A 27,800-nucleotide genomic window follows, 5' to 3' on the forward strand; every position below is an offset into this window, starting at 1 on the left:
AGGTGAAGTGTCGCCTCACCTGGAAGGACTGTCTGGGGCCCTGAATGGTGGTGAGGGAGGAAGTGTAAGGGCAGGTGTAGCACTTGTTCCGTTTACAAGGATAAGTGCCAGGAGGGAAATCGGTGGGAAGGGATGGGGGGGACGAGTGGACAAGGGAGTCGCGTAGGGAGTGATCCCTGCGAAAAGCAGAAAGAGTGTGGGAGGGAAAAATGTGTTTGGTAGTGGGATCCCGTTGGAGATGGCGGAAGTTACGGAGAATTATACGTTGGACCTGGAGGCTGGTGGGGTGGTAGGTAAGGACAAAGGGAACCCTATCCCGAGTGGGGTGGCGGGTGGATGGGGTGAGGGCAGATGTGCGGGAAATGGGAGAGATGCGTTTGAGAGCAGAGTTGATGGTAGACGAAGGGAAGCCCCTTTGTTTAAAAAAGGAAGACATCTCCTTCGTCCTGGAATGAAAAGCCTCATCCTGAGAGTAGATGCGGCAGAGATGGAGGAATTGTGAGAAGGGGATAGCCTTTTTGCAAGAGACAGGGTGGGAAGAGGAATAGTCCAGGTAGCTGTGAGAGTCTGTAGGCTTATAGTAGATATCAGTAGATAGGCCGTCTCCAGAGGGATTAAAGAAACTTCTTTGCATCAAAAGGTGCAAACAGATGTCCATTGTTTCAATGGAGAGAGAAACAGCTGGTTCAGCATACTGTGCTTCTGATAATGTAGAGTTTCAATATAAAAAATTACTTAACATTGTGGTTGTCTGTCTCAAGGGAGCCTTACCTTGTATTTAACATTTACTAAGCCTGCCAATGAGGTAATGCACTGGCATTAGGTGACACAATGTCATTCAGACTTTCGGGACTGAAATTAACGTGTTTTGATTGGTCAGGGTGTATGGGGGCCAAGGCGAGGGTTTGGCTGGTTGAGCTCGCTGCTCCATTCTGTGCTGAACTAACGGTCCATGGTGGACTCCCTTTGCAGACTGACTCACTTTATGGACTTCAGTCTAGAACACTGATCGCTTGCATTTATTGTCTGCATGATTTGTCTTGTTTACCCTCTCTGCACATTGGGTGTTTGACGGTCTTTTTTGAATGAGCTCTTTTGGGTTCTTTGTTTTGAAGCTGCCTGTTAGGAGATGAATCTCAAGGTTGTATAAGAAATGCACTTTGAACTTTGATTCCCCCCCCCCCCCACCTACAATTTTTGCTCCCAGATTGGAAGAAAGCAGCAAGTCTGAACTAATCACAAATCGCCAGAAACTGGAATTTCCACAAGGAGCTCTAAATACACGTTCCCTGAAATACAGGACAATCAACTGGATCAGACAGCCTAACAGAGCCAGACTTTCAGCAGCTCTTCATTCTGGATGTCGATACAGAAAGAGGTCCTTGTTACCTGAGATGGAGCATGATTCTTTCCACATTTATCCATGATTGGAGGGTCAAATGACCGTGCTTCCCAGAGCTCTATTCCTTCTTCATAATACCAACACATGAAGCGTTTCCTTGTATTTATCTACAAGTGGGATATTGCTCTGTTACTATTTTACCAAGCCAGCCATTGTGTCTGCAACGGCCCTGGAGACTGGTGCCGTCAGCAAGTGTTAAAAGTGTTCCCAAAGTTTGCTTCTTTGTGAAATGACTCACACCCGAACAGAATAGGACTGGCAACTCAGCAAAACCATTTCCACTTGAGAGATTTTTAGATTTTTACTTTATCTGTAGTTGTTGTTTATTTGGATTTCCAAAAGATGAAGTTCCTCTAGGACACTATTGAATATAGTTAAGAGTACATGAATTTGAGGTAAATTTATTGACTTGAAATTTGCTGCATGCCAAGAGAAAGAGGGTAGAGGTAATAGAAGATGCTCAAATGACCAGGATCTGACTCACAAAGGTATGTGCTAAATTTTGAAATATTCAACATTATAAATCTCTTTGATGATGGTAACAGAAAATCATTTTGTGCAACACACAAAAAATGCTGGAGGAACTCAGCAGGACAGGCAGCTTCTATAGAGAGGAATAAATAGTTGATGTTTCAGGCTGAGACCCTTCATCAAGACTGCAGCATTTTGTGTGTGTTGCTCTGGATTTCCAGCATCTGCAGAAACTCGTGTTTAGAAAATCATTTATCCATGTTTTCAGACTTACGAGGATACTGGACAAAACATGAGAAATATTAAGTGACTAAAGGATATTAATTGTATGGCTACTAAGTAATAGTGATTAGCAATAACAATTTATTGTGTTAATTTTTATTAAACGTATTAACACATGTAACACCAGAGTTTAAAATTAAACATCGATAACTCCTACAGGTTACTTTCCGTCAATCACTTTGCTTCAAAGTTTAGATACTGACAAACCACCCTGGTGGCTGAGTTCTCCGATCCCTTTCTTCCCTTCACTCTCCCAAACCCAGAATGGAGCCATTTACCAAGCTCCTGAGAGGTTTTCCATGGCTCCTTGACTCTCTCATATCCGTCCTTCCCACACCTTCCCTGACCTTGCAACATCCAATCCATTAAAAATTCCAAAGCTCTGCAGTGAGTGCAGACAGTTATTTGAGACACATGGTTGTTTATCAATGTTGAGTTGAAGGAAACTGGGCATGTGAATGAGCACAGATTTGGAGGAGGAAGTGCAGTTATATGAAGGTTCTAAGAGTTCTGAAAGCCCTTTGATAAAGTCCTCTAAGAAATTTCAGCAACACTCCGAACACAATAAGAACTTTATATTATTGGGTTTATAAGGCTTTCTCCCTTGGGCCTTTTTTGTATAGTCATATGTTTAGCAGTGCAAATAAAACAGTGATTAATTCATGATTTACTTTTTAATTGTGTGATTAAAACTTTGTGTTGATCAGCTGTCACAATGAACTGTAAAAAGGTTATTAATGGGCCACAAGAAGATAAAGGCAAGCTGTTGGAACAGGTGAAATTTAATACAGAAAAGTGAGAGGAGGCAATGTTAATTGGAGAACACAATTCTAAAAGGAATACAAAAACTGGCAATAGTGTGTATAGCTCATTGAAAGAGGCAAGATAAGTTGAGAAAGCTATCTATAAAACCATACTGGATCATGGGATTTCAAATTCAAAGTAAATTTATGATCCAAGTACATATATGTCACCATATACAAACCTGAGATTCATTTTCTTGCAGGCATACTCAATAAATCTATAGAATACTAACCATTAGTAGCTGTGTGGAACGAGCTTCCAGTAGAAGTAGTAGAGGCAGGTTCGATATTGCCATTTAAAGTAAAATTGGATAGGTATATGGACAGGAAAGGAATGGAGGGTATGGGCTGAGTGCAGGTCAGTGGGACTAGGTGAGAGTAAGCGTTCAGCATGGACTAGAAGGGGTGAGATGGCCTGTTTCCGTGCTGTAATCGTTATATGGTTATTAACAGAATCAATGTCATACTGAACCAACTTGGGTGTTCAACCAATAAAGGCTCATAAAATGTTTGCTACAGTTGGAATATTACGTCCTGTTCTGGGCATCATGCTTTTGAAAAGACTGGAGAAGCTGTATGTACTCTCAGTGGAACATAGTTAATTATAAGGAGTCATAACATCAATAAGGAAGTAGATATAGTAAAGAGAAACTGTTCCCATTGGCAGAAGGGCCAAGGATTTGGCTTCATGCATGAGGTGTTGTCTAAAAGCAAAATGACAAAGAGGAAATGCATTTTTAACACAACAGCCGATGAGAGTCTAGAATGCATTGCTGGTGTACCAGTGGAGTACAGTGTTCAAAAAGGAGCTCAGAAAATAAGCAAAGAGAAAGAATTTGCAGGGCTACGGGGAGAGGATGAGAGAATACAACAGCCTGTATTGCTTTTATATGGAGCCAAATGTCCTTCCATTCTCTGATTCTCTTTTCTAAGAATCACAACTGGTGTCTGATCATTTAGAATCTGACACTGTTAGATTTTTATTAATTAAAAATACAAGTAGATATAACTCAATACTAGGTATGCAGAATGAGATCATGTATCCGCCCTAAACTCTCTGAACGGCAGTCGATGCTTAAGTGATAAAGCAGCCTCTTCCTGTTACTCTGAATTCACTTCTTCTGAATCATTTCCTAACCCACATTTCAGGTTTTCCTGCTACAGATTAGGATGCCGGAATCTGGTACTCAGTAACTTAGAAATGAGTGCCCCCTCTTCCAACAGGGTTGCAAAATACAAGCTAACTCAGTACAGATCAAGGATCAACACTGTCTGTGTGTTAGTGCTACCCGAACATGAGTGGTTCTCTCAGCACTCTGCTGTTAATTCTGCCTGTTACTTGGCAACCAGCCTCTGAACCCAGGGCTGCTATGTAACACTGTGTTAAATACAGCACCACTGAAACCAGGTCCTCATTTCTCTCTGAGGACATCACGCATGCCCCTCAATAGACCACCTACCTTTAACTTTTAGGTAGTGTCCACCAAAACGATATGCCTCAAAATACAAGGGCAGAGGAGTATAAGAATGGTCCAAGAAAATCTCCACCTGGTTCAAGTCAATGCCTTTTCTCTCAAATACTGGCACGAGCGTTTCCCTGCAGAAGAGGAATGCACATTTCAGAAAGCTCGGCAATGCTAATTTATTCACAGTTAGAACTTGGAGTTGATAATTGTCACAGTCTCACAGAAATGTAAAAGCACAGAAAGCGCCACTTGTCTGTTCGAGTCCATGGTGGCTCTATGTGAGCGTAATCTAACTAGTCACACACCCTAACCTCTCTCCATGGTCTGGCATTTCGATAGATAGATAGATAGATACTTTATTCATCCCCATGGGGAAATTCAACTTTTTTTCCAATGTCCCATACACTTGTTGTAGCAAAACTAATTACATACAATTCTGCTCTTTTCAAGGAATGATCCCATCTCCTTTTGGATTCTACGATCCATGGTTGTGTCGCAGAATGGAAGACATAAATTGGGGTCTCTGATTAAGTCTCTGATAAACAGGTTGAGTTCAGGTGTGTGAGTGTGAACCACTCCATCAATTTGGAACTGGCGGCTCTTCAGTTCGACAAGGTCATGCCCAGTGTAGACGTCGTGGGGCTTGGTTACTGCTGCTCAGGAAGGGACGTGCATTTTGTGACATTCTCCATTGTACAAAGATATAAAGCATTCTCAAGTCCTTAAAATATCAGCAGCAGCCCCCGAAGGCAATCTGACTTTGATTCTCAAATGTAGCCTGTAACAACTTTGCTCTGTCTGTCACTAGTTTTGGTAATGTACATGAGCCTGTACATTATCTGACAGTAGTTGCTAAAGGCAATTAATTACATACACATGAATTATTAAGTGCCTCTGCATGTTAAGCTCATTTTGAGTGCCTCTAGCTGAGAATAGCACAATTTAAATGGGATGAAACGTTTGGGATTCCATCTGCAGCCCATTTTAGCATGAGGGTGCAAACATCGATTGTGATAACCCACTAGCTACCGTACTTCATCACAGAACCATCAGGACTCGGGAACAGACAGCATTTTCAGGATAGCTTGGAGATGGAAGTGGCAGATTAGGGAAGTTTTCAAAATCCCTCGGATTTACCCCAGAGTCCTTTTCTTCATTGCAGGGACAATTTCCATCTCAATGTTGACATTCAAATCAAACTTCAGAGTGAAACATTCCTTACTGGGATCCTGCAAAACAAGAGAGAGTGTCAGCATCCGGAGCAACATCATACAACAGAAACTTGGAGAGGCCCAATAGGAAGATAGCATATTGCTTCTCTCAATAATCCCACCATTTTCTACAGTAACAACTACACGAGCTTTCCACACTGAATATTGGAGGTACAGAACACACAAGTTATCTCAGGCACCAGTCCTGACTGGCAACACAATGCCATTTTCCTCTGGCCTGCATAAATCCCATATGGGCTTCTCAACTAAATACTGATTGAATGTGTTATACTCTAATATAAAACTGCTAGAAATCAAGAATGAATATTGGAAACTAGTTCATTTCTATCCAACGTCCAAGCCCATGCTGCACCTACCCTGTGAGAGTGTGAAAAGACATTTTGGAGGTAATTTAAATAGTGCCCTATGCAGAAATTAAAGTGGGAGATGGGCGGATAGGAAAGGTGGGTCTTGGGTGACTGGGGAGGGATCAGGGAAAACGGAATCTCGTCATGTTCAACACAGTACAATATGAAGGCGAGTCTCACATCTGTGTGCCGTCGACGAGCTTTCTTCTTGCTCAGCTTAAGTGCAGAATTCCTCTTCTCACTATACAATTAAGAGAATTCAATGAGAGCAAATTTTTATCATAAATACAATACCATGCCCCACTTACACCAAATACATCCCGTCTCACTTTCCCCTCACATTCAGCCCTGGATCGACCCTGGGGACATGTCAAAGGATGATGTCTCATTTTCTGCCACTCTCCAGAGGCTTCAGTACACTATTGGGTAATTGTGCTTGCTGTACCACAGAGCCAGTGGGAAGGAAATAAGTGATTCTGTCCCTTAGGATTGCTGCATGCTGGGACCTTCTGCAAAGTCAACAGGTATTAATAGTTCATGGTACTATAATTTTGGATAATAACTGACTTAACTGTGAAGAGTGCAAGCAAGGTCAACAATTTCAGATTAAAGTAATCAGGTACAGATTATATGGACAAAACAGGAGTCTCTGTCAAATTCCCCACTCAATAATTTGGCAGACTCGTTTAAAATAAAACAAATGCTTTTCGATTAAATGCTTCCATAGGTTTAAATCTATGGTCCTCGGTGTAAGACCAAATACAGCAAATTGCGCATGATCTAGATCAGGGGTCGGCAACCTTTTTGCCTCTGTGGGCCGGATCGCGTATTAATGAGCGGACGGTGGGCCACATAAATTTAAAATATGGGAATTATCCATTTAAATACATCTAGTTATGTATTGCCTCAAATTAATGAATAACGCATGCTAGAAAATCACTTGTGCTTAAAGTTGCCTACCCCTAATCTAGATAAATCTCCAGCCACTTTTACCTCTTTCCATCCATTCCGCTATCATCATCCTCCTCCTTGTCTGACGAAGTTCTGGTCCGTGGTGGACAGGACCGTGTTGAGACATTCCTGGACAAAACAGACCCTGCGTAAACAACAGAAGTTTAGGTGTTTCCAACCCCTATCTTTGGCCTTATCTATTGGTATCTCTAGAAGTCCAGGATGTACCCTGGATTTCAATCTTGTGCAACTCAAGCTTCTCGTCCACCTACAGCATCCACCGATGCTAGCTGTGTCTACGGAACTTCTTCTCTGAGTCCTTTAGTCTTACTACTTCCATTTTCCTTCAAGTCATGCCTTAAAACTAATCCTTCATAAAGATTTTGTTCTTGTCCTAATAAAGCTTTGAAATTCTACAGCAAATGTTGTTTCAAACTCTCCTGTGGATTGCATTGAAGCATTTTGTGAAATAAGGCCGTAATACAAATCCAGCTTGAAAATGGATTGAAACATTGAGATAGCCAGCGGGTGTGGCATTTGAAAGCCTCTGCACTCGAACAATTGCTCTCTCTCTCTCTCTCTCTCAATGGTGAGAGAGTTTGCCGATTCTCAAGTCAGAGGGACTCCAAGTAAGCGACACAGCAGACTGTAACATTGAAACAGCGAGCAATTACCTTCGCTGTGGCGGGATTGATATTTCTCTCTCTCCCTCGCTAGTGAGAGCGAGGAACTGTTGAGGTGCCGCAGTGTTCGGATGGACAGTGGCTTTTGGTGGTCTATAGATCCTGGTCTCTGGGGCCTTGCTATTGCTTGGTTGGTGGTGGGATGCTTTTTGCTGGAACAAGTGGGAGGAGGGGAAGGGTTGACACTTTGCCACTGCTTGTGCATGGGAAGTGGAAGGGGTTCTAGCATTTTTCTGACATTTATTCTTTGGGGTTTTTTTCTCTCTGTTTCATGGACGTCTGCAAAGAGCAAGGATTTCAGATTGTGTACTGTATACACTCTTAGGCATTAAATGGAACCATTGAATCATTGAAATTGAACAATTGAACCACTGATAAGAAAAGAGGTTAGAAAAAAAAGGTACCTGAGAAAGCAAAAATGCTGAAAAAAATCATACTGTATTTTCCTTTTGTAAAAGATAAACTTTGCATTTTTCCATCCAGTCAGGGAACGTGTGTAATGTTGGCAAAACCAACTATTGCCAATGCTAATTACTCTCAAGAACAAAAGGGTGTTAGCTGCCTTCTTGGATCCTTGCAATTTGTTAAGTTATCCACACAGAGCTGCAGCACAGGGAAAGGGACTGACAGTTCAGAGGTTTTGTGATCAAGAGGCAGAAATTCAAATACAACCATAACAGCTGTGGAATTTAAATTTGGCCAATTAAATAAATTCTGGAATAATTGAGTATTGCTGTAAAAAACAGAAATCGGTTCACTAATATCTTTCTATGGAATGATACCTGTTGATCTTACCTGAAACATGCAACCAGGCACACAGCAATGTGGTTCTTAACTGACCTCCAAGGAGGATAATTATTCAGATCAAAGACAATAAGACATGGGCACCAAATGCTGACCTAGCCACTGATTACTGGATTATGTGAAAGAATTAAATAAAATTGTTGATAGATTTGAGTGTCCAGAACTTTGGTTATAAGTGAGAGTGATGTGTACCTTGGAAGAATCCATTTATGTTAGTTCAAAGGTATCACACTGAGTTTGACCACGTGACGTTGCTTCAGAAGTCTGCCAAATTTTGGCACATCTTCTCATACGTTAATGAAGAAGAGTTTGCTGAATAGACTATTCTGGGAACGACGAAATCTGCCACTGAGGCTGATTCTCCATAGTTCGTCTGATTTTATTATTTATTTTCTTAACATTTTGGACAAAGCTGAATGTATTGCGAGGGACGTAAGTATGGGGATATAGTTGCATATATGTCAGGGCACGCAAGGGATTTTCTTCCCTTAAGGGCATTAGTGGAGCAGATGGGTTTTACATGAATCATCTTTCTATTTCCCACTTAATTAAATTTAAATTTCTATTCCATCATTATAAAAATTATCCAGATAATTAGGTGGGGTCTGGATCATGCACTCAGAAGGTGTATCGTATGCTACATTTTGTGGTATTGGCAGGTGAGAGACAGGAAACCTGAACTGATCCTGGACCTGTCTTCACCCAACATAAAAATAACCTTTCTCTTCAAACAACATCAATGTACTAAGAGCAGGTGGCCCAGCAGAATTTCTCTCATTCCTGACCAAAGGGAACTAACTGTAGTACTTATTTAATGCTGTTACACAGGACCTTAGAAATATAGACTAAGTACTAGAAGATGGACTAATATGGATGGGTGCCTTATGATTGGTGTGGATTTGGTCTTTACCCATTCTGTATGACTCTATGAATTGCAGAGTCCATCAGAGACTCAAGAAACTGCAGTTGCTGGAATCCAGAACAAAAAAAAATCAGTCTGCCGAAGGAGCTTAGACCTGATGAGACTAATGAAGGAAGGAGCTTAGACCTGATGAGACTAATGAAGGAAGGAGCTTAGACCTGATGAGACTAATGAAGGAAGGAGCTTAGACCTGATGAGACTAATGAAGGAAGGAGCTTAGACCTGATGAGACTAATGAAGGAAGGAGCTTAGACCTGATGAGACTAATGAAGGAAGGAGCTTAGACCTGATGAGACTAATGAAGGAAGGAGCTTAGACCTGATGAGACTAATGAAGGAAGGAGCTTAGACCTGATGAGACTAATGAAGGAAGGAGCTTAGACCTGATGAGACTAATGAAGGAAGGAGCTTAGACCTGATGAGACTAATGAAGGAAGGAGCTTAATCCATTGAGCTCTTGCATCAAGATTTTTCTTGCTACAGAGTCAAACAGTAATGAGATGGAGTGGGAAACCTCACACAGACGTAGATATCAAGAGAAGGAATCAACAGAAGGAGATTCAGTAATGGAAGAATGATGAGAAATATTTAGAGGACTGGAATATGGGACAGAGTAGTAACTAACAATGATTTCAAGGTCAGTCTGGAAAAGACAGGAACTGACCTGGCAGAGGGCTGCTGTGTTTGCCTGACTGCGTGATAAACTCTCTGCCTGAATGGCCCAACATGGTCTGAGCGCTGTGAAGGTGAAGGCACAATGAACAATATCAGGCACCTTGCCAGTGCAGTCAGGAAAACACAGCAAGTCCCACAAAGTAGGACGTGAGTAGTGGAAGGAGACAAAGAGCAAACCTTGAGGTGGGAGGTCAAATCGGATATGCCGATCAAAGTGCATTGCTTCGTGGATTTTGCTGTCACATGACGCACAGAGGTTCAGTGGAGACTGATTGTTAATCTCCTTACAGTCACCATGATGGCACACCTGAAAGTAAAAGCAAAGACATAAGTAAAATGCATGGCAGAAGTGAGCGATATGACAGAGACAATGCAGAATACAATAATTTCCAAGAGTTACGTGTGCAAGTGCCTGAATCTGAAAGGAGGAGGAGTACAAGTTTTCTCAACTCCAGTTGAACTCAGGACTTCATCCGAAATTGCATATAAAACTAAGAATGTGTTTGGGATATTCCTGTCTCTGATCATTTTTGAGAAGGGTGTAGTGATGACAAGTGTTCATCATTGTTATCACAGCACCACACAGCTCTTCACTAGAATGAACACAATCAGGATATTCCACTGATCATACCATTTTTCTGTCTAGTTTAAACACTTTTTCATTAGTACAAATGACTGATGTGGCCGTTGGTTGCATAATTAATCTTTTCCTGGTAGATAAGAAATAACGGGTGCTTAGTGACGTCTTTAGCTTAGCTCAGGGAAATAAGAAGTTCCTTTGCTAACATGCCTGGCATTCTGCCACTTCAAAAACCTCAGTGTGAACTTTTCAGTCCTTCCAAACGTGCTACTTCACAGCCGCACACTCTGTATTTTATCCACTGCTCCTTTCCGAGAAGATAGATGTTTTAATAAGAACTTCATAGAGTGCAGATCCAGAACCTCTGGATAAGTTTAGTTTCCTGCAATCAATCCGATACGGTTTACAATCCACCATTATTATGGATCTCTTTCTCAGAAAAATGCAGTGATAAGTGGAATAAGTAGCTTCAAAAACATTCTTAGTTTCAGTTCTCTCAACAGGGAGTGGAATCGCAGAGTGTTGTACATTTATATCACAAATGTCACAACAGAAAAGAGTTGTGGTGAGCAAGAGCTTCGAAATCTGTGTCAGACACAACAGAAAGAGAGCTGAGGAGTTCAGATCAATGAAAATATGGCACTGTACTAGAGATGCCTTTTAAACCTTGGTGTTTCCATTTGGTGAGACCAGTTCAAAGCTGAGCTCTGTTAGAGTACTTAATCAACCCAATTAATGTGGTCCTGCTTCTCATCTTATTTAGTATCCCATTTAAATCTTTCCTTCACCATTTCACTATCTTTCTGTTCTGTAAAAGTTAGACAAAATGCCTTCTACACTGGCCGAATTCAGCCAGTGGGCAGTCACCGGTCATGAGCCATGAGTCAGGAGACCCCTTTGCACCATTCTGGGGAGCCAGGACACAGGTTAGCTAACGACTCGAGCACTGTCCACATTGTCCCATCTGATACGCCCACAGCAGGTATTGCAGATTAAAATTTGGGCATGGGTAAAGAAAGCGATCAGTGATTTGAGGTACAAATCACTGTGAACACCTTTGTAGAGCCCTGGATCCACATACTGTGCTTGGAGCTGGAAACTGAACTGCTGTGCAGAGATTCCCGTGGATGTCTGCAGATGATGAAATACCTTCCATGCAAAGCTACAGTGGACATCATGCCATGAAACCCATTGCTTCTTCTACATAATCAGGTTTTAGCAGAGCTACAGCCAAAAAAATGGCACAAACTTATATAAATATCCCAGTATGTCGGAGGAAAACAAATCACCCAAACAACTTCAGAAATACCCCTCCAGAAAAGTGAAGTAGCTTGCTAACATATATTGATATCCATAAAGGCTTATCCGTTTATTTGACGCATCCCAGAATATCATTTAAATGAAAGATAAAAGGTGTGTTTGACTACTCTGTGTTTTATTATTTTCAGTCGAACCCTCCAAGGATTTTGGATTCTCCAAGAATCTGCCACAAATATTATTCACGGAAGCATTTGTGCTTAACGTAATAAACTCCAAGGAAGGAATTCCCATCTGTAAACCTCATAGTAACCAGTGGGAGGTGACCCATAAAGGTCATGGTCCATGTGATTTTACAGGTCAGAGTAGCTAGCTGGGGATGGTGTCAATGAGCAGGTAGGGGGCTGCTTTACTATTGGTACTGATTGTCTACTGTGATGGACCCACTACTCAGCACATCAAGCTGAGTTTTGACTCGACTTCAAACTTTGCAGAGGGGATAGACAGCAGACTGCACAATGCCAGAAAAGGTATTCTGTAGATGCTAGAGAGCCTCCAGGTCAAGAAGCAAACCCTCCCTCTGATGGACTGTAATCCAAAGCTCAAACTTTCAATGGAGGAAGAACATGAAGTTGTTTTCAAGCTCAGCATAGACATTGGACAGACACCTGAATAAATATTGGGTTCTGGGTAGAGCTCTCTTCACAGTAGTTCAGTGAACTAAGCATGTCTTCAATTGGCTCTGCAGACAACTTTAACTACAGCTGGTACGTCTGACTGCAACTATTCAGAAATAAGCACAGTTACTTGGGGCAAGCACTCTTTTTATCTGCTCTTTCTCTGTTCTTAAGGTACAAACTCCTAATGCCTTAATGATTGTTGGGACTCTGACGCAAAAAGATAACGAGTCCATGGGATTCAGGGCCAGTAGGTAAAATGGATCAAAACATTTGTTTTGCTAGGAAGCAGAGTGCGATATTGGACTGTTGCTTTTGTTATTCGAAGCTTTTGATCTGTGACACACCAACACGGGGACCCTTTTTGTTTGCTATTACAGTCATGATTCTGGATCGAAATGTAGGGTCAAGATCAGTAAATTTGCAGATTTTATGAAAATTGGTAGTGAGGAACCTCAATGTAGGCTACGGAAAGATACCGCTCAATTGGTAAGATGGGCAGAGCAATGGAAGAAGGAATTTAATCCTGTCAAGTGTGAGGTAATGCACATTGGGAGGACAAATTAGGGAAGAACTAACATAATGAATAGTAGGGCCTCAGGAGTATAGCAGAACAGAGAGACCTTGGTATACAATCCAAGCAGCCTGAAGATGGCAGCACAAGTAGGTAAGGCGATCAAGGCATACAGGAGACCTGCCTTCATTACTTGGGATAAATAACTAATATAGTTCTTTGGAAAGAAGTTATGCACCGCTGAAAAACAGTATGGAATTATAGTCTTAGTGCTTTAGGAAGGATACGATTGTGCTGGAGAGATGCAGAGATTAACCATGATATTGCCAGAAATGGGGAATTTCAGTTATGGAAGCAGCCTGAATAGACTGGAGTCCAATCACAAGAAAGAAAGTCTGCAGATACTGGAAATCAAAACAACACACGCAAAATACTGGAGGAACTCAGCAGGCCAGGTAGCATCTATGGAAAAAAGTACAATCGATGCTTCGGGCTGAAACCCTTCGGCATTCCATAGCTGCTGCCTGGCCTGCTGAGTTCCTCCAGCATTTTGTGTGCGTTGCTGAATAGACTGGGCTTGCTTTCTTTGAAATGGAGAAGGCTGAGGGACATTTGATAGAGGTACACATAATTAATTGTGAGGGGCATCAATAAGGAGATAGCATAAGACTATTCGCCATGTCAGGAATGTCTAAACTAGAGGTACAAGTTTAGGGTAGGGGGTAGTTTGTTAAGAGAGTATATGAGTAAGATCTGTTTTCAACTACTGACATGAGCACTTGAATTGCCAATGCATACATAGCCATAGACCAAGTGCTGGCGACTGAAATTAGGTGCAGATGAGTACATGATGATCAGGGTGAATCTGGTGGACGTAAGAGCCTGTTTTTCTGATACTTTACCCTGCAGTAAGTGAATCTGTTGGGTACACAGAAACTATTTCCTGACTCAGGTTTTCTCCGATAAATGACGATTTAAAAATAAAGGCCTGTGTTACAGTGATGAAGCCAAAGGAAACCTTCCACACACAAAATACATTCTTCTGCAAAAGCACAATGCCAGGTTAATCATGTAGAGTGGATTTAGGAATTAAACCACAGATCAATCACGAATGACATAACTGGCCCTAGGGGTTAAAGAGCATAAGCCCAGTCCTAAATCTGCTACTGATCATTGTCCAACTCCTCAGAGGTTGAAAGCAAGGGAAATCCGTCAAGATTTCTGCTCCTGACCACTGCATGGTGACCCTTGTGAGTGAGAGTGGAGATCATTCTGAGTTTGGGGGCTGACTGTAGTCTAGTGACCCAAGGGTGAGGGAAAGGAAATCAGCCTGCCTTACTTTTCTGTGAAAGGTCATTTCCTAGTGCCCTGTGCGAGTGTGTGAATGTCTGCTGAGGAAAGGGTCAGAAAAGTCATTTGTTGGGCTGTCTGTGAATAATACAAACATTGATTGTCATCTTGTGCAGTGATTATATTGCCATCACGCAGCGATCAGACATCACTACAGATTTGCCAATCCCTTAATATTAGTTGCCTGAATTAATCAACTGTAAATTTTGCAACTTGCATTAATTCTAAACCTAAGAGAACACAACTCAGAATGGGATGAACGTGTTACAGTTCAGGTGAATGTGCAATCTTTCTGCCCTCGAATATTCCATATCCGTTTCACGGGTTGTTCTACTAATCCATGTGATGCTGAGCCTGCGTTCAGGGAACAGGAAGGTAGAGAAGAAAGTGAATAGTTGGAGGGGATGAGAAACCAGGTGAACAGAATGAGAAGGATGGAAGCACAGGATATCCCAGAGAGGGAACAACATTAAAGTGGAGAACATAATCTCTCAGAGGTGGAGAATGCAAACAGTGGAAAGTACGAAAGAGTGAGAGGGGATGATAGGGCAAGAGGAGGGGTGGCAGCGAGAGGAGGGGGTGTGAGAGAAAGAGAGGGATGAGAGAGCAGAGGGAGAGAGAGAATGAGAGAGAGAGGATAAGATGAATGGATGAGAGAGAGACTGAAATTAAAATACAGAGAAGGAAAGAAATTTAAAATGGAGAATGATAGAACTAGGAGTTGGATAGTGCAAAAGTAGAAAATAGATGAGAGAGAGCAAGTGAGCAAAAGAGCGAGAGTCTCACTCAACAGCATGAGGAGAGCAGCGGATCAGGACATAATATGTATTGGCAGTTGGGTCAGATTCAGTAGCTCCTCAGGCAGAAATGCCTCACAGTAGTTTCAGGTTAATAAATTATCCATGACCTTCACTGCACTACTACTCATGCCAGAAGATGCTGCATGCTATCCTATCCTAACAGGCAAAATGGGATGGATGTTATTTTCATGAGTTTTCAAAAGACATTTGCTGAAGTGTTGCACCCGAGGCTGCCAAGCAAGGTAAGAGCCTCTGGTATTGCAGGAAAGACACTAGCATGGACAGCAGATTGGCTGATGAGCAGAAAGCAAGGAGTGGGAATAAAGGGGGGGCAGTTCTGGCTGGCTGCCAGTGACTAGTGGTTTTCCACAAAGGTTCGGTTTTGTCTGCTGCCTTTCATGTTATATGTCAATAGATTTGGATGATGGAAATGACGCCTTTGTGGCCAAGTTTACACAGAGTACAGAGAAAGATGGAGTAAGCAGGGGCCTGCAGAAGGACCGGACAGGTTTGGAGAATGGGCAAAGAATGGTAGATGGAGTACAGTGTAGGGAAGTGTATGCTCATGCACTTTGATAGAAGCAGTAAATGTGTACACTATTTTCTCAATGAGATGGGAATTCAGAAATCAGGGTGCAAAGGGACTTGTGAGGTTCTGGTGTAGGATTCCCTAAAAGTTAACTGGCAGGTTGAGTTGATAGTCAGGACTACAAATGCAGTGTTAGAGATTAGAATATAAAAACAATGGTGTGATGCGGAGGCTTTATAGGGCATCGATCAGACCATATTTTGAGTGTTGTGAGAAGTTTTATATCAGCCAACAACCTTGTACCAACCCTTTAACATATTCCAAGTTCAATCAAACCTTCCTTCTCACAAAAGGATGTGCTGGCATTGGAAAGGGTCTGGTGGGGGGGGGGGGGGGGTGTTACGAGAATGATCCCAGGAATGAAAAGGTAAACACATAAGGGGCTTTTGATGGCTCTGGGCTTGTATTCACTGAAGTTTAGAACAATGAAGGGCATGGCGTCTCATTGAAACCTACTGAACATTGAAAGGCCTAGACAGGGTGGAAGTGAGGAGGATGTTTCCAATAGTGGGGAAGTATGGAATTAAAGGGTGCAGCCTCAGAATAAAAGAGCTTCCCTTTAGAACAGAAATGAAGAAGGACTTCTTTAGTCAGAGGGTGGTGAAAAATGCAACTCATTGCCACGTACAGCTGTAGAGTCCAGATCATAAAGCAGAGGTTGATAAGGCTTTTGATTAGTAAGGGTATCAAAGGTTACAGGGGAAAAGGGAGGAGAATGGGGAAAAATTAATCAGCCATGATTGAATTGCAGAGCAGAATTGAAGGGTCGAATAACCTTATTCTGCTCCTGAACAACAGTTTCAAGACAGACATGGAGTCACAGAGCAGTACAACAGAAAAAAAGGCCATCTAATTAATGCCAAACGGCTATTCTATCTAATTTCCTACTTATATCCTCATAATTATGTACACCTCCATCAAATCTCCCTTCATTCTCCTACGCTCCAAGGAATAACGTTCCCATTGACCATAGCTCCATATACCCCTTCCATCCATGTACTTATCAAAACTTTTCTTGCATTTTGAAATCGAACCCCATCCACCACTTCTGCTGGCAGCTCGCTCTACACTCTCACCACTCTGCGAAGATTTCCCTCATGTTCCTCTCGAACATTTCACCCTTAACCCAGGACCTCTAGTTCTAGTCTCTCCCACCCTCAGTGGAAAAAGCCTGCCTGCATTTCCTATTTGTATCGTCATAATTATGCACACCTCCATCAAATCTCCTCGCACAGTCTCAGCTTGTTCTCTTTCTCTCATCAGAATAAGGCAAAGCAAGGGAAACACATTTTTAATATTGGAAAGATTCAAGACAATAGTCTTCTAGATTTACAAACATTTGAGAATAAGCTGGTGCCAAGACAACAAAAAGTACTAAATATTACACTATCACCTCAGTATCCGATTGATTATTAACAGTGTAATGCTAAAAAGCCTTGAATTTATCTGATGCCTTTCAAAACCTCAGGATTACCCAAAAATTTTAAAAAAGCTTTTTATACTGAAATCTCTATTTTTCCCTATGAAATGTAGCTGCCAGACGGTGTTCAGCAAACTCCCAGTGATGGAAATGTAATCGGTGATGTCCATTGAAAGGTAAAATCTGGCAAGGGTACCAAGAGAAGTCACTCACTCATGTTCCCAATTGTATAATGGGATTTTATTGGATCTATCTGCAAGGAGAGATGGGGCCTTGCTTTATTCAGCTCGTCTAAAAGATGGCACCTTTGACTGCGCAGTATTGCACTGGATTATATCTCTGAACTTTATGCTCAGGTTGCTAATGTGAGACTTGAACATGTTCAAAAGGTGACAATGCTTCCAGGTGAGCTACAGCTAACATCCTTGATGGCATCATTTTACCCAAGAGGGGGGAATAGGGTGGGGGCTTTTGTCAGCACTGTTGGAGCATATTCTAGACTTAAGGTGCACAGCAAAACATAAACTTCAGTACCAACCTTCAGATTTGAATATGGACTGTAGCTCAAATTTAAAATGCAGCTCTGAACAATGAGAGCTTAAGAGCCGTGAACCCACAGTCTAAACAATGCTGATCGAACGTTCACGTGGGTGTGAGGAAGGAGGCGTGAAATTTATACGTAATTCAAAGGAAACATTGCAGATACATTATAAATATAGAATTGTCATTTGATCTTTAGCATATAAAATGTCATGTAATTTTGGGTCGAGCTGGCCACTTCCTCTGAAAGGACCTCAACATGATGTCTGCTGTGTCTCAGGCACTTCTCCAAATGGGGAAGCTGGACTGGTCGCAAGACAGTTTGCTCTTTCTACCACTCATGCAAGACTTCTGTGTTCCTGCAGCATCTCAAAGGTTCTTTCTTGATTTTGAGCAGACATGGGCCAGAGATCCACAGGTCATTTTGGATGCTTGCTTTTCTTCATTTAGGCTTTGTTTAAAATACATTATCAAAATATGTATACATCTTCTTGCAGGCAGCCACAAAACACATAAATACACCAGAATCCACAAAACACTCACACATTGAAGACCAAGAAATACCCAATGTGCAAAAGAAAGCACAAATCATGCAAACGATACAGAGGTAAACAAATAGCCGCGTGCGAGCCCACAGCCATGAAGCCGGGCGAGTGAGGTGGCAGTCCGATGGCTGCAGGCCACAGCTGCAGAGTCCATTCAGTGCTGAGCACACGGCTGAATCTTCTCTTCCGTCTGTCTGGCGATACCTTACTATGACAGAGCTCAGAATTGTCTTTTTCCAAGAATCTGATGATTGGCATGCTAATAATGTAGTTCGCCCAATGCTGCCATCTGAGTGTAACATTTCTCTAGGAGAGGCCTGTTGGCTTGTCTTTTCAGTATATCCGAATGAGATTCTGTGGGCAGCATTGGTGATAATTTTCCAGTCTCTGAAGCATACAGCAGGACAGGGATTACATCTTCCTGGTAAACTGCAAATTAACGTCAAATCTGGGGTCTTGATCGACAAATACTTCTTTCCTCAACTGATTAAAGACTATGCTGGCCCACTGAAAGTGGTGGTGAATTTTATCATCAATGGTCATCACTGAGAGTCCTGGAAGTGGTGAAAAGACACTGTGGTCCGATTGTAGAGGAACACCACTGGAAGTGTTCGAAGAATGCTTGGAGCTCTGATTCTAAGCAAGCACAAGCACCGTACTTGCTACAGTTTGGGCAACCTCAGTTCTGGAATGCAGATGTTTTAGGTTGAACAGCTGCCCTTTGATTTCTAAGGATTAGCTAAACTCCTGCAGGAACTTTTGTTGGAGCTGAGATACCAGTTCAACAAAGAACCAATTAACCACCGATTGTCATTCATTCATTACTTATCTCCAGACTTACTTACTTACCATCTTCATGCTCACTCATCTTTGAATTCACTCAGTTAGTCGATAACATCATTCAGTATCTGTTGCCACAGTCTCTCATCATCTAATGCCAGACTCATTAACGCTGTTGCTGGCAGTCACAGCTTCTTTCATCAACAGCCATTCTTTACTGCTTTAGAAAGTGTTACTATCTCAGATAATCAACCTTACAGCAACATGCTATTCAGCCATTCTGTTGGCTGAGAGAAGAATCCAGCTCATCGTCGTGCCTCTAACAGCCCATGACTAGTGAGACTGTGAACATACTGAATGTGGAGAGAATCTCAACCAGAAGAAATTCAGGGGCCCAATCAAACATCCACATTGACCAAATCATTGCTGAACTTTATCTCTGTTCCATGTGTTCAATTTTGCTCCAGTTCTTTTATAGCATTACCCAATAAAAATCTAACAATCCCCAGAGCTGAAGCAATGGCTTGCAGCATTTGTTTTCCTTTGGGTGGTGAATTCCTGATTTCCACTAATATGCAATCTGAGGTTTTCTGGTTTTACCCACAGGCAACCAGTTCCAAAATTAAAGTCAAGTGTCAATAGCCGCTATATTGTGGAGGAACTAATTAATCCACTTAATTGAAATCCTTTATATTTTTAAAATATAAAGATCACACTTCAAATTCTAAAAGTGTATTTACCTTATGCTTTTAAAACATATCTTTGAACTTTTAATCTCCTTACTGATTCTATTTCCACCAGGGCCAATCTATTGTTTAAAAATGTGATGCCCAGAAATGAATGTAGTTCCCTATATTTAAATTTTTTTTTTAAATGCAGATGCTGGAAATCAAAAATAAAAACAAAAGATACTGGATATCTTCATCAATTCAAATGATATCCATAGAGAAAAGGTCACCAACTTGATATGTTAACAGAGTTTCTTCCTTCTCAGATACTCTCTGTCCTGCTGAAATGTCACTTCCTGCTTTTATTGCTGTGCTCACATGCACCCCCCCCCCCCCCCCCCCTCGGTGCTCTCAGCTAACTGAAATCAAAATGGGAACGGCTTCATTGAGTTTGTAAAAGAAACTGTTTTTACTGCAACCTTCTTGTTCTAAAGTTGGAGGTTTTGCAAAGGTGTAACCACAGCCCTAAATGTCTCACTGAAGGTGACAGAGCCTGGGAATGCAGGACTTGGTGAAGGGGGAAACCTGAGATGTCTGGATGAGCTGACATTCCTGTCTCCCCTACAATCATTCAGTCACCAGAGAAGCGGACGTTGGATTCAAATACCAACTTCCTGATTTCCCTCGTGTTCTTTATTGCTACAAGGAGGAGATTCCAGACTCATTCTTTACTGATCCCCAATCTTGATCACGTGCCCTCTGCCACCTTTGGCGTGGGTGAAAACTGGGGTCACAGAAAGGTGTGCGTTAGAGCATTGAGAGACAGGTGGGTGGGAGAGACAGGACTGAACATTGCACTGATACTTTCCACAGCTTATCAGCCATTGTATCTAATATCCAGAATGGGCTATCGCACTAGGTGTGAAGAGAGGCAGGTGGGGACAGAGGGGAAGTTACTTAGCCAGCTCATTAATCTGTCCTCCACCCACTGATTCCAACTTTAGATCTGCATGTTAGCAACCCACTCACATCATTTTACCTGCTTTATTGTCCAAACACAATTTAACACCACCCTTTGTTCAGGTCCAAGGGGAACACCCAAATTTCTTCAAATCTGAACACACAAAACATAGCTGTTGCAGATAAACATTACAAGCTTTGCCAACTTGTCACAAATGTAGGCTATTCATTGTCCAGGTTATTCCTCTATGATACGAGGCTTTGCAATCTCTGGAGACAACAGGGGAATGTCCCTCCATCTGTCTCGGAGGAAGACAGAACTGTACTACTCCAGCTCAGCTTCACGGAAGAACACTGGCATTGCAGACTTGCTAGGTTTCCATCTTACACTCTCATCTGGCCTGGAAAGACACAAAGTTTACATGGGGAGAACCTTGGGAACTTTGATTCCGGTTGCTATTAAATGGGGGCAGCATAGGTTGCAATCTTAAGGCCCCAGAAGAACAATCAATTTTCATTTCAGCTGAGCATTTTTTTAAAATTGTATGAGAATGCCACTGCACGGTGTTCCATGGAACACCATCCAAACTGCATGCCATCCAAATAGAAATACAATGCTAAGTTTAAATCCACCAACTCTCTACCAAACAGCATTGTGGGAATACCCTTGCCAAATGGATTAATTTAAGGAAGTGACTCAAATGACCTCTTAACAGCAAATAGGGATGGATAATAACTGCTGTCTTCGTCAGCAATGTGTACATCTCATTAATGAAGAAAATACTCCGCACAACTATAAGCTGATTTACTGGTTCTACAACAACTGCATTAGCTAAACATCAGTCCAAATTCCACTCTTTGACACATGGTGCAAGTGGGTGAGGAAGGAAGCAAAATAAAACTGAAACTGAGCAAACCATCGGAAGAAAAACAGCTACTCACTGTGGCGAGTGTCAAGCAGATTGGTCTGTTCCTTCCAGTTTTTCATGGCATATTGGGAAAGAGCAACACACATCAGTATTTTTTAAAGTGGGTTCAGCAGTGAGTGTACCAAAGTGAGGCTGCTCACTCCCTCTTTCTCTGTCATGTGCTCTTATCGTCTGGGATGAATGTTACTTCCCAGGAAAAAGTTTGCTCCAAACCAGCTGTGGCAGAAGCAGGTCAAGCACGGTCAGGGAAACAGAGGGGGCCCTGGATATTCTCCCCAGTTTTCCCAGAAGGGTAAGGAACACATCCTGGGAAGCTAAATACATCAAAGAGATCAGACTGTAAACTAATGCAACAAAATTGACCAAGTCTACTTAAATAAAGATAACTTTTCTTCAATCATCAAAAATACATCTCTTCAATGCCAGCAAATATATCCTGAACTGTGTCCATTATAAATGAAAATGCACACTGATTTCCCTCCATTATTAGTGCAAATGTCAATCATTTTTGTTCACCATCACTGCAAATACCTTAGACCGATTTCCTTTTTATTTTTTAGTATAAATCACACACAGTGCACATATCACACATTCATCATCAGGCATAGCTTGTTCACTCACCCAAATATTGAATGAAAGTGCATTTAGATGTAGATTTGTACAATAAAGTGTCTTTCTGCTCAAACAGTCTGCCTGCAAACAGTCTGAGTTGAATGTTTATAAAGGGATGGATCGATGAGGAGGGCTCTCTGAGAGCTTAAACAGGGGACAGATGTTTCCTGCAGGAAGAATAGAAATCAAATAGAATGGAATAAGCTGCAAAAGGCCATTGTTCAGATTTGCCGCTGCTGGGAACTCATGCCTAAAAATATTCACTTGCACTATTACTCCTCGTCTTCCCTACCGTTGGATTAGAAAACAAGACAATCAATGTCACCAACTTTGCAACCCTGCTTCTGCCCCAGGTAATTGTTCTTCAATAATGGGAGCTAGGGTAGAGCACAGCCAGACATTACAAAAATATAAACGGTTATTTGTGTTACTATAAGAAATAGGGCCAAAAATAGTCAAGAATCAGGAGAGAGAAGAGGTAGGGACAGGAATGGGTAAGGTTAGACAGGCAGCCAGTTGAAAGAGGGGGAGAGCAGAGGCAGGGTTGCAGAAGTGAAGGGAAGGGTTAAGGGTCAAGAGTTAGTGAAGGGATGAGGAGACTAGAATTGAAGAAGGGGAAGATGGAGGCCCTAAGGATGATGATAGGGTGGGGTGGTGAGGAGGAGGCAGGAATAGAGAGGGTGAGAGGTGGTGGGTTGGTGAAGGTAGAAGCAGAATCAGATATTGTGAGGAACGGGGTTAAGAAAGCGATATGAGACCAAGCAGGGAAAAGTGCAGAGAGAAGCCCCGATTCAGTATTATCAAATTTTAAAATGAATATTACACAATGAAACACAGAAATAAAATACAGACAAATGTGACAGCCATTTGTACACAACAAGATCGCATAAACAGCCATAGATTGAAAGGACAGCTGAACTACTGGCTGAGAGGTTAATGTTAGTCTGGGATACTGTGAGAACCCCCTACTTCTATCAGCGTCTATGGGATTTCTAAACCACTACCAACTTTAAAGACAGAACCAACTTTAACTCTTGATCTCATTTCTCACCTGCCACTGCAGTTAGTAATCTTCTGCCTCAGAAGGAGAGTATGACCAAATGACAAGCCAAGACTCTGGCAGCTCCTATCACCGTTCACGATCTTCAACATTCCTGGAGCTATATTAACAAAGGCTCAAAAACTTACCTCTTTGTCATAGGATTTGTGTGGGTCCAGGGGAGTCTCAGACATCTGGTGAGCTGGGTTTGGCCTAGTGGCTTGCTACATCACCAAGCCAAATACGTTACGATTTAAATTTAGAAAGCTTAAATCATGAAAAAGTTGAGCAGCCCTATTGTCTAGAGGCTGGATTCTGCAAGGAGCAGAATAAAAATGTTTCGGATGTAAATGTTGCTTTAATTCTCAATCCTCTAGAGGGTAAAGCCCTGAGTCAAGGAGATTTTCAACAGGAAAATGCTGGTTGTTGTTGGAGCAGGAACCCCACTGTACTTTTTCCCTGTACTCCCTTGGGCAGTGACTGAATGAACACAGCAACAAGAGATGATGAGAAGTGCGTGATTCTCAGGGAGCGGCTGTCTGATACAGCACACACTGTCTGAGGATCTTGTGAAAAAAAACAGCACATACAGTGCTGGGAGCAGTGCCCAGGTGAGTTAACCCTTGAGAGTCTGGATCCACAGCATTATGAAATTATATCTTGTGAACAAAGCTGAAATTCTTGTTACTGCAAAAACTATCAGTAAGTACCCCAGCCGCCGCTCAGTACTTGGTGACAGATATTGGGGCCTGTCTGGAGGAGTATGGGGAGGGGAGGATTCTCCTCTATTATCAGGGTAGAGTAATCCTTCCTGCTTGATTATTGCTGACCACTTTTCTCTCCCATTCCTTAGCTCTACTGACCTCTCTGGAATTTTGGTGCTCCTCTCCTCCATCCCATTTTCTCACCTTTTTAATTAGTGACCTGTCACCCACTGTTACTTGTTTTTAGGAGCATTTTCCATTGGCCACTACACACCATCCTCACTACTGTCATGCTTTAGACCACACATATTGAGCTTCGACTCTACAGATCACATAAGCCCACCTACACCAAATAACTTCTAACCACTGAACTCCCAACCTTCCACACTTGAATACTTCTCCTGGGAACTTATCCATTTGAACTGCCCTTGTGCTAGCTGCAATATAAGAGGTCCCGAGGTGTTCCACTACAAAAGTCCCAGAAACACAAAACACAATTTTAACCCTTAACTGACTGCAAAGCAATGGGTTACTTTCACACCTGTGATTTTAAAGTTGCCTGTCACACTGTTGTTTTAGCACAGTGAAGCCAAATCCTGTAGTCATTGTAATGCTCAAACAATGCATGATCTAACTGAGCATGCAGCAGGGCCATAGCTTAGCAACTTAATGTGCGTCACCCACACTTTCTTTAACACCTTCCTTGTCATACTCTATTTATGACATTTCCTCTGTTACAGTGCAACCCTTATCACTCCTAACAATGATAGGTAGAAATGGCTAAACTCATAAAAGTCATACGCAACAGATTTTACCCAAACAACAAATCTCAAGAAAGGAAATCCAATCCCTTCCTGCTGGATGCTCTGAGCTTCTTTGAGGTTGGGGCCAAGGCCAGGAAATATTCCTGAGAGGCATGCACATTTGCAGGGAAGGCAGTAAGGTTTGTCATGATTGTGGAGGATGTGATATCAAGTCAAGTAAATTTTCAAAGAACTTTATAAACGATCTGCTTAGAAACCAGGATATTACGTGGTCATGTGTTTGCCCCTTGAGAGAGTCACGCCATCTGGCGGATGAAGGATTAAAGAGAGGAAGAGAATGGTAGCTCCCAGAAGGGCCATTCATTCCCATTGATGGTTCCATGACTAAAGAGATAAGCAATCATGATGGACCAAAGGCAAACATAAATAGGATCAATGGTAATTCTTCAAGAATCAACTAAAATGTTTACAAGTGAGTAAAAGGATTCCCCAGAAACCCAAGCTTCATTTTCTGGGATCAGCAGAGTGATGCTGCCATCCAATGGTCAATAGGCTACTTGCATTCACATTGCTATAAATACTCAACATGTCAGGTAACAAACGATTCAGGCCCGAGTTCCTTTGACAGAATTGGGAAAAGGAGATAAAAAAAAGGCAATTTTAAGTTGCAGATAGGAGGGTATAAAGCACTTTTAAAAAAAAACACTCTGGCCCTTTTTAGGCCCTTTGTTTTAGTTTTGACCATAAGGATCTCTAGCCTGAATTATTAATGTCATTGCAACACACACAATGTGCTGGAGGAACTCAGCAGGTCAGGCAGCATCTATGGAAAAAAAAAGTATAGTTGGTGTTTTGGGCTGAACCCCTTCAGCAGGACTGGAGGAAAAAAAAGCCAAGGAGCAGATTTAAAGGGGGGGGGGGGGGGAGAACAGGAGAGAGAAACACCAGATGATAGGTGAAACCTGGAAGGGGGGGGGGGGAAAGAGAGAATAAAGTAAAGAGCTGGGAAGTTGATTGGTGAAAGAGACAAAAGGCCATGGAGGAAAGAAAAAGGGGGAAGGTGCACCAGAGGAAGGCAATGGGTGGGCAAGGAGATGAGGTAAGAGAGGGAAAAGGGGATGGGAAGTGGAGGGGGGGTGTTGGAGAGCAGTACTGGAATTTTGAGAAATTGATGTTCATGCCATCAATTTGGGGGTTACCCAAACAGAATATAAGGCATTGCTCCTCTAACTTGAGTGTGGCCTCATCACGACAGTGGAGAAGGCCAAGGAGAGACATATCCCATTCCCATCCCAATATGGCCACCCATTTTAATTTCACATCCCACTCCAATATGTCCATCCACTGGCCTTGGTCAATGTGCTGTGTAAACAGGCACAGTTCAACATGCACTTCTTGCGTAAATTCATAATCTCTGCAGACAAGTGGACATGTTGAAATTTCTGGCTATATGATTATCCCAGAAGGATGAGGTCAAAAATAGTATTGATGGAGATGGTACTGGAGGAGATGGTATTGGTAGATGGCACCACAGACAGAGAGAGATAACACGTGTAGAGTGAGAATGTGCCTATCAGCCACAAGAAGAAGCAAGTCTCCTTACCTTAATAGCCCTCCTCTTGTCAATGCATTCCTGATGCTGACAAAATAGAACTTTCTCTTCTGTTAAACTCCGCTCACCTGCAGAAGAAAATATGAGAGCAAAACCCAGTAAATTGAGACCGACAAAGCATGAGTCCAGGATTCTGAAATTAACAAAAGAGAACTGCAAGGTATTCATAGTTAAAAGCTGTTATTCAGGGCATTAAGAATGCTGGAGGACTAACACAGTTGAGAGTAACAGAGCAGGAAAGTAAGGAGCAATGGATGCAAATGGTGGCTGAATGGTAATACAGCGTGTTGAAAACAATAAGGCAGTGTTCCACAGTGTGTTGAGAGTGATGGAGTAGTAACTCAGTGTGACAGAGGTAATAAAGAAATAGCGCTGTGCACCGAGAGTATGGAGTTATCAAGCCCTAATCAACTGTACGAAACTTAGCAGAGCAAAAACTCAACATTTTGACAGAAATACAATGGAGAAATGGCAGCGACATAATGCCGAACTACGGACCAGTCATACAGTGCGCTGAGAATGAACCACAGAAAGAATTCGCAGATCACTGAATTGCCAGTCAGCAATGGACAGAGGGGATTCAGGAAACACCAAGTGTGACTCTGGAACTGTCGGAGCCTGGGATTTTCAGTTTGGAGATCACTGTTTCAGCGCTCTGCCGTCTCCGAGGGGATTGCCGGAGGCAGAGGCAGCATGCGTGAACCTCATGGCGAGAAGGCTGCGGATTGGCTACAGGGCACGAACTGATGCTTGACTCCATTTCATGGATAAAAGTGACAAGGGAGATTGAAACGTCAAAGCGGATGTGGAAGGTGAGCACCGACTGGTGGGATCGCTCTGCTGTTGCACAGGGAAAGGCCTACTGCTGTGCCTGGAGAATGCTACCCAGGTTTTCTACATTTTGGATATGGACTTGGACTATAGACTTTTTTTCAGTCTCATAGTTTTTTTTATATTCTGCGTCTTTTTGCCTGATCTTTCTTGATTTTGTGTGCGTGGGACAAATGGGGCTTTGGGGTTGATGTGCCTGTTCTGTTGTTTGTTTGTTTTTTTGGGGGGTGGGGGAGGAAGAATTTGGCAGTTGATAATCATGCTGCTGTTCCTTTCTTTCTTGGTTTGGTAGATACCTGGAGAATAGTTTCAGAGTTGTACACTTGGATAATAAATGAACCTTCGAACAGGGGAGATCAATGGGTCAGCAAAAGACAAAAGAGATCCACCTGTCAGGGATGACAAGGAGATATCCATGAGTCCGTGATTAACAGGGGTGGATTCAGGGATCAGTGACGGTCAGGAGAAGATCCACAGGTCAGGATGAACGTGGGAGATCTATGGGTCTGTGACAGGCAAGGGAGACCCATGGGACGGTGAAGATCCATAGATCAGTGATGAACAAAGGAAAATCTATGATCAGCAAGTACCA

The 27,800-nt window shown here is 42.3% G+C and overlaps 1 protein-coding gene across 9 annotated transcripts in view; it reads right to left on the reverse strand.

Annotated features, from left to right (window-relative positions):
* Positions 1–27,800, reverse strand: part of LOC140718366 (pleckstrin homology domain-containing family G member 5-like) — a 122,912-nt gene that overhangs the window by 65,544 nt on the left and 29,568 nt on the right. For 4 of the 9 annotated variants that reach the window (XM_073031985.1, XM_073031982.1, XM_073031981.1 and 1 more), the window contains exons 2-7: positions 26,369–26,445; positions 10,215–10,344; positions 6,997–7,099; positions 6,184–6,244; positions 5,562–5,653; positions 4,419–4,555 (exon numbers count right to left, since the gene is read on the reverse strand). In XM_073031985.1, coding sequence (XP_072888086.1) covers positions 4,419–4,555; positions 5,562–5,653; positions 6,184–6,244; positions 6,997–7,099; positions 10,215–10,257 — 436 coding nt within the window. In that variant the 5' untranslated portion in view covers positions 10,258–10,344; positions 26,369–26,445. Of the gene's footprint in view, positions 1–4,418; positions 4,556–5,561; positions 5,654–6,183; positions 6,245–6,996; positions 7,100–10,214; positions 10,345–21,659; positions 21,765–22,267; positions 22,347–23,309; positions 23,331–23,446; positions 23,785–26,368; positions 26,446–27,800 lie in introns of those variants that run through there. The other 5 variants (XM_073031990.1, XM_073031984.1, XM_073031989.1 and 2 more) reach the window with 5 other exon arrangements.

This window comes from Hemitrygon akajei, chromosome 29 (assembly GCF_048418815.1).
Source record: "Hemitrygon akajei chromosome 29, sHemAka1.3, whole genome shotgun sequence".
Classification (NCBI taxonomy): domain Eukaryota; kingdom Metazoa; phylum Chordata; class Chondrichthyes; order Myliobatiformes; family Dasyatidae; genus Hemitrygon; species Hemitrygon akajei.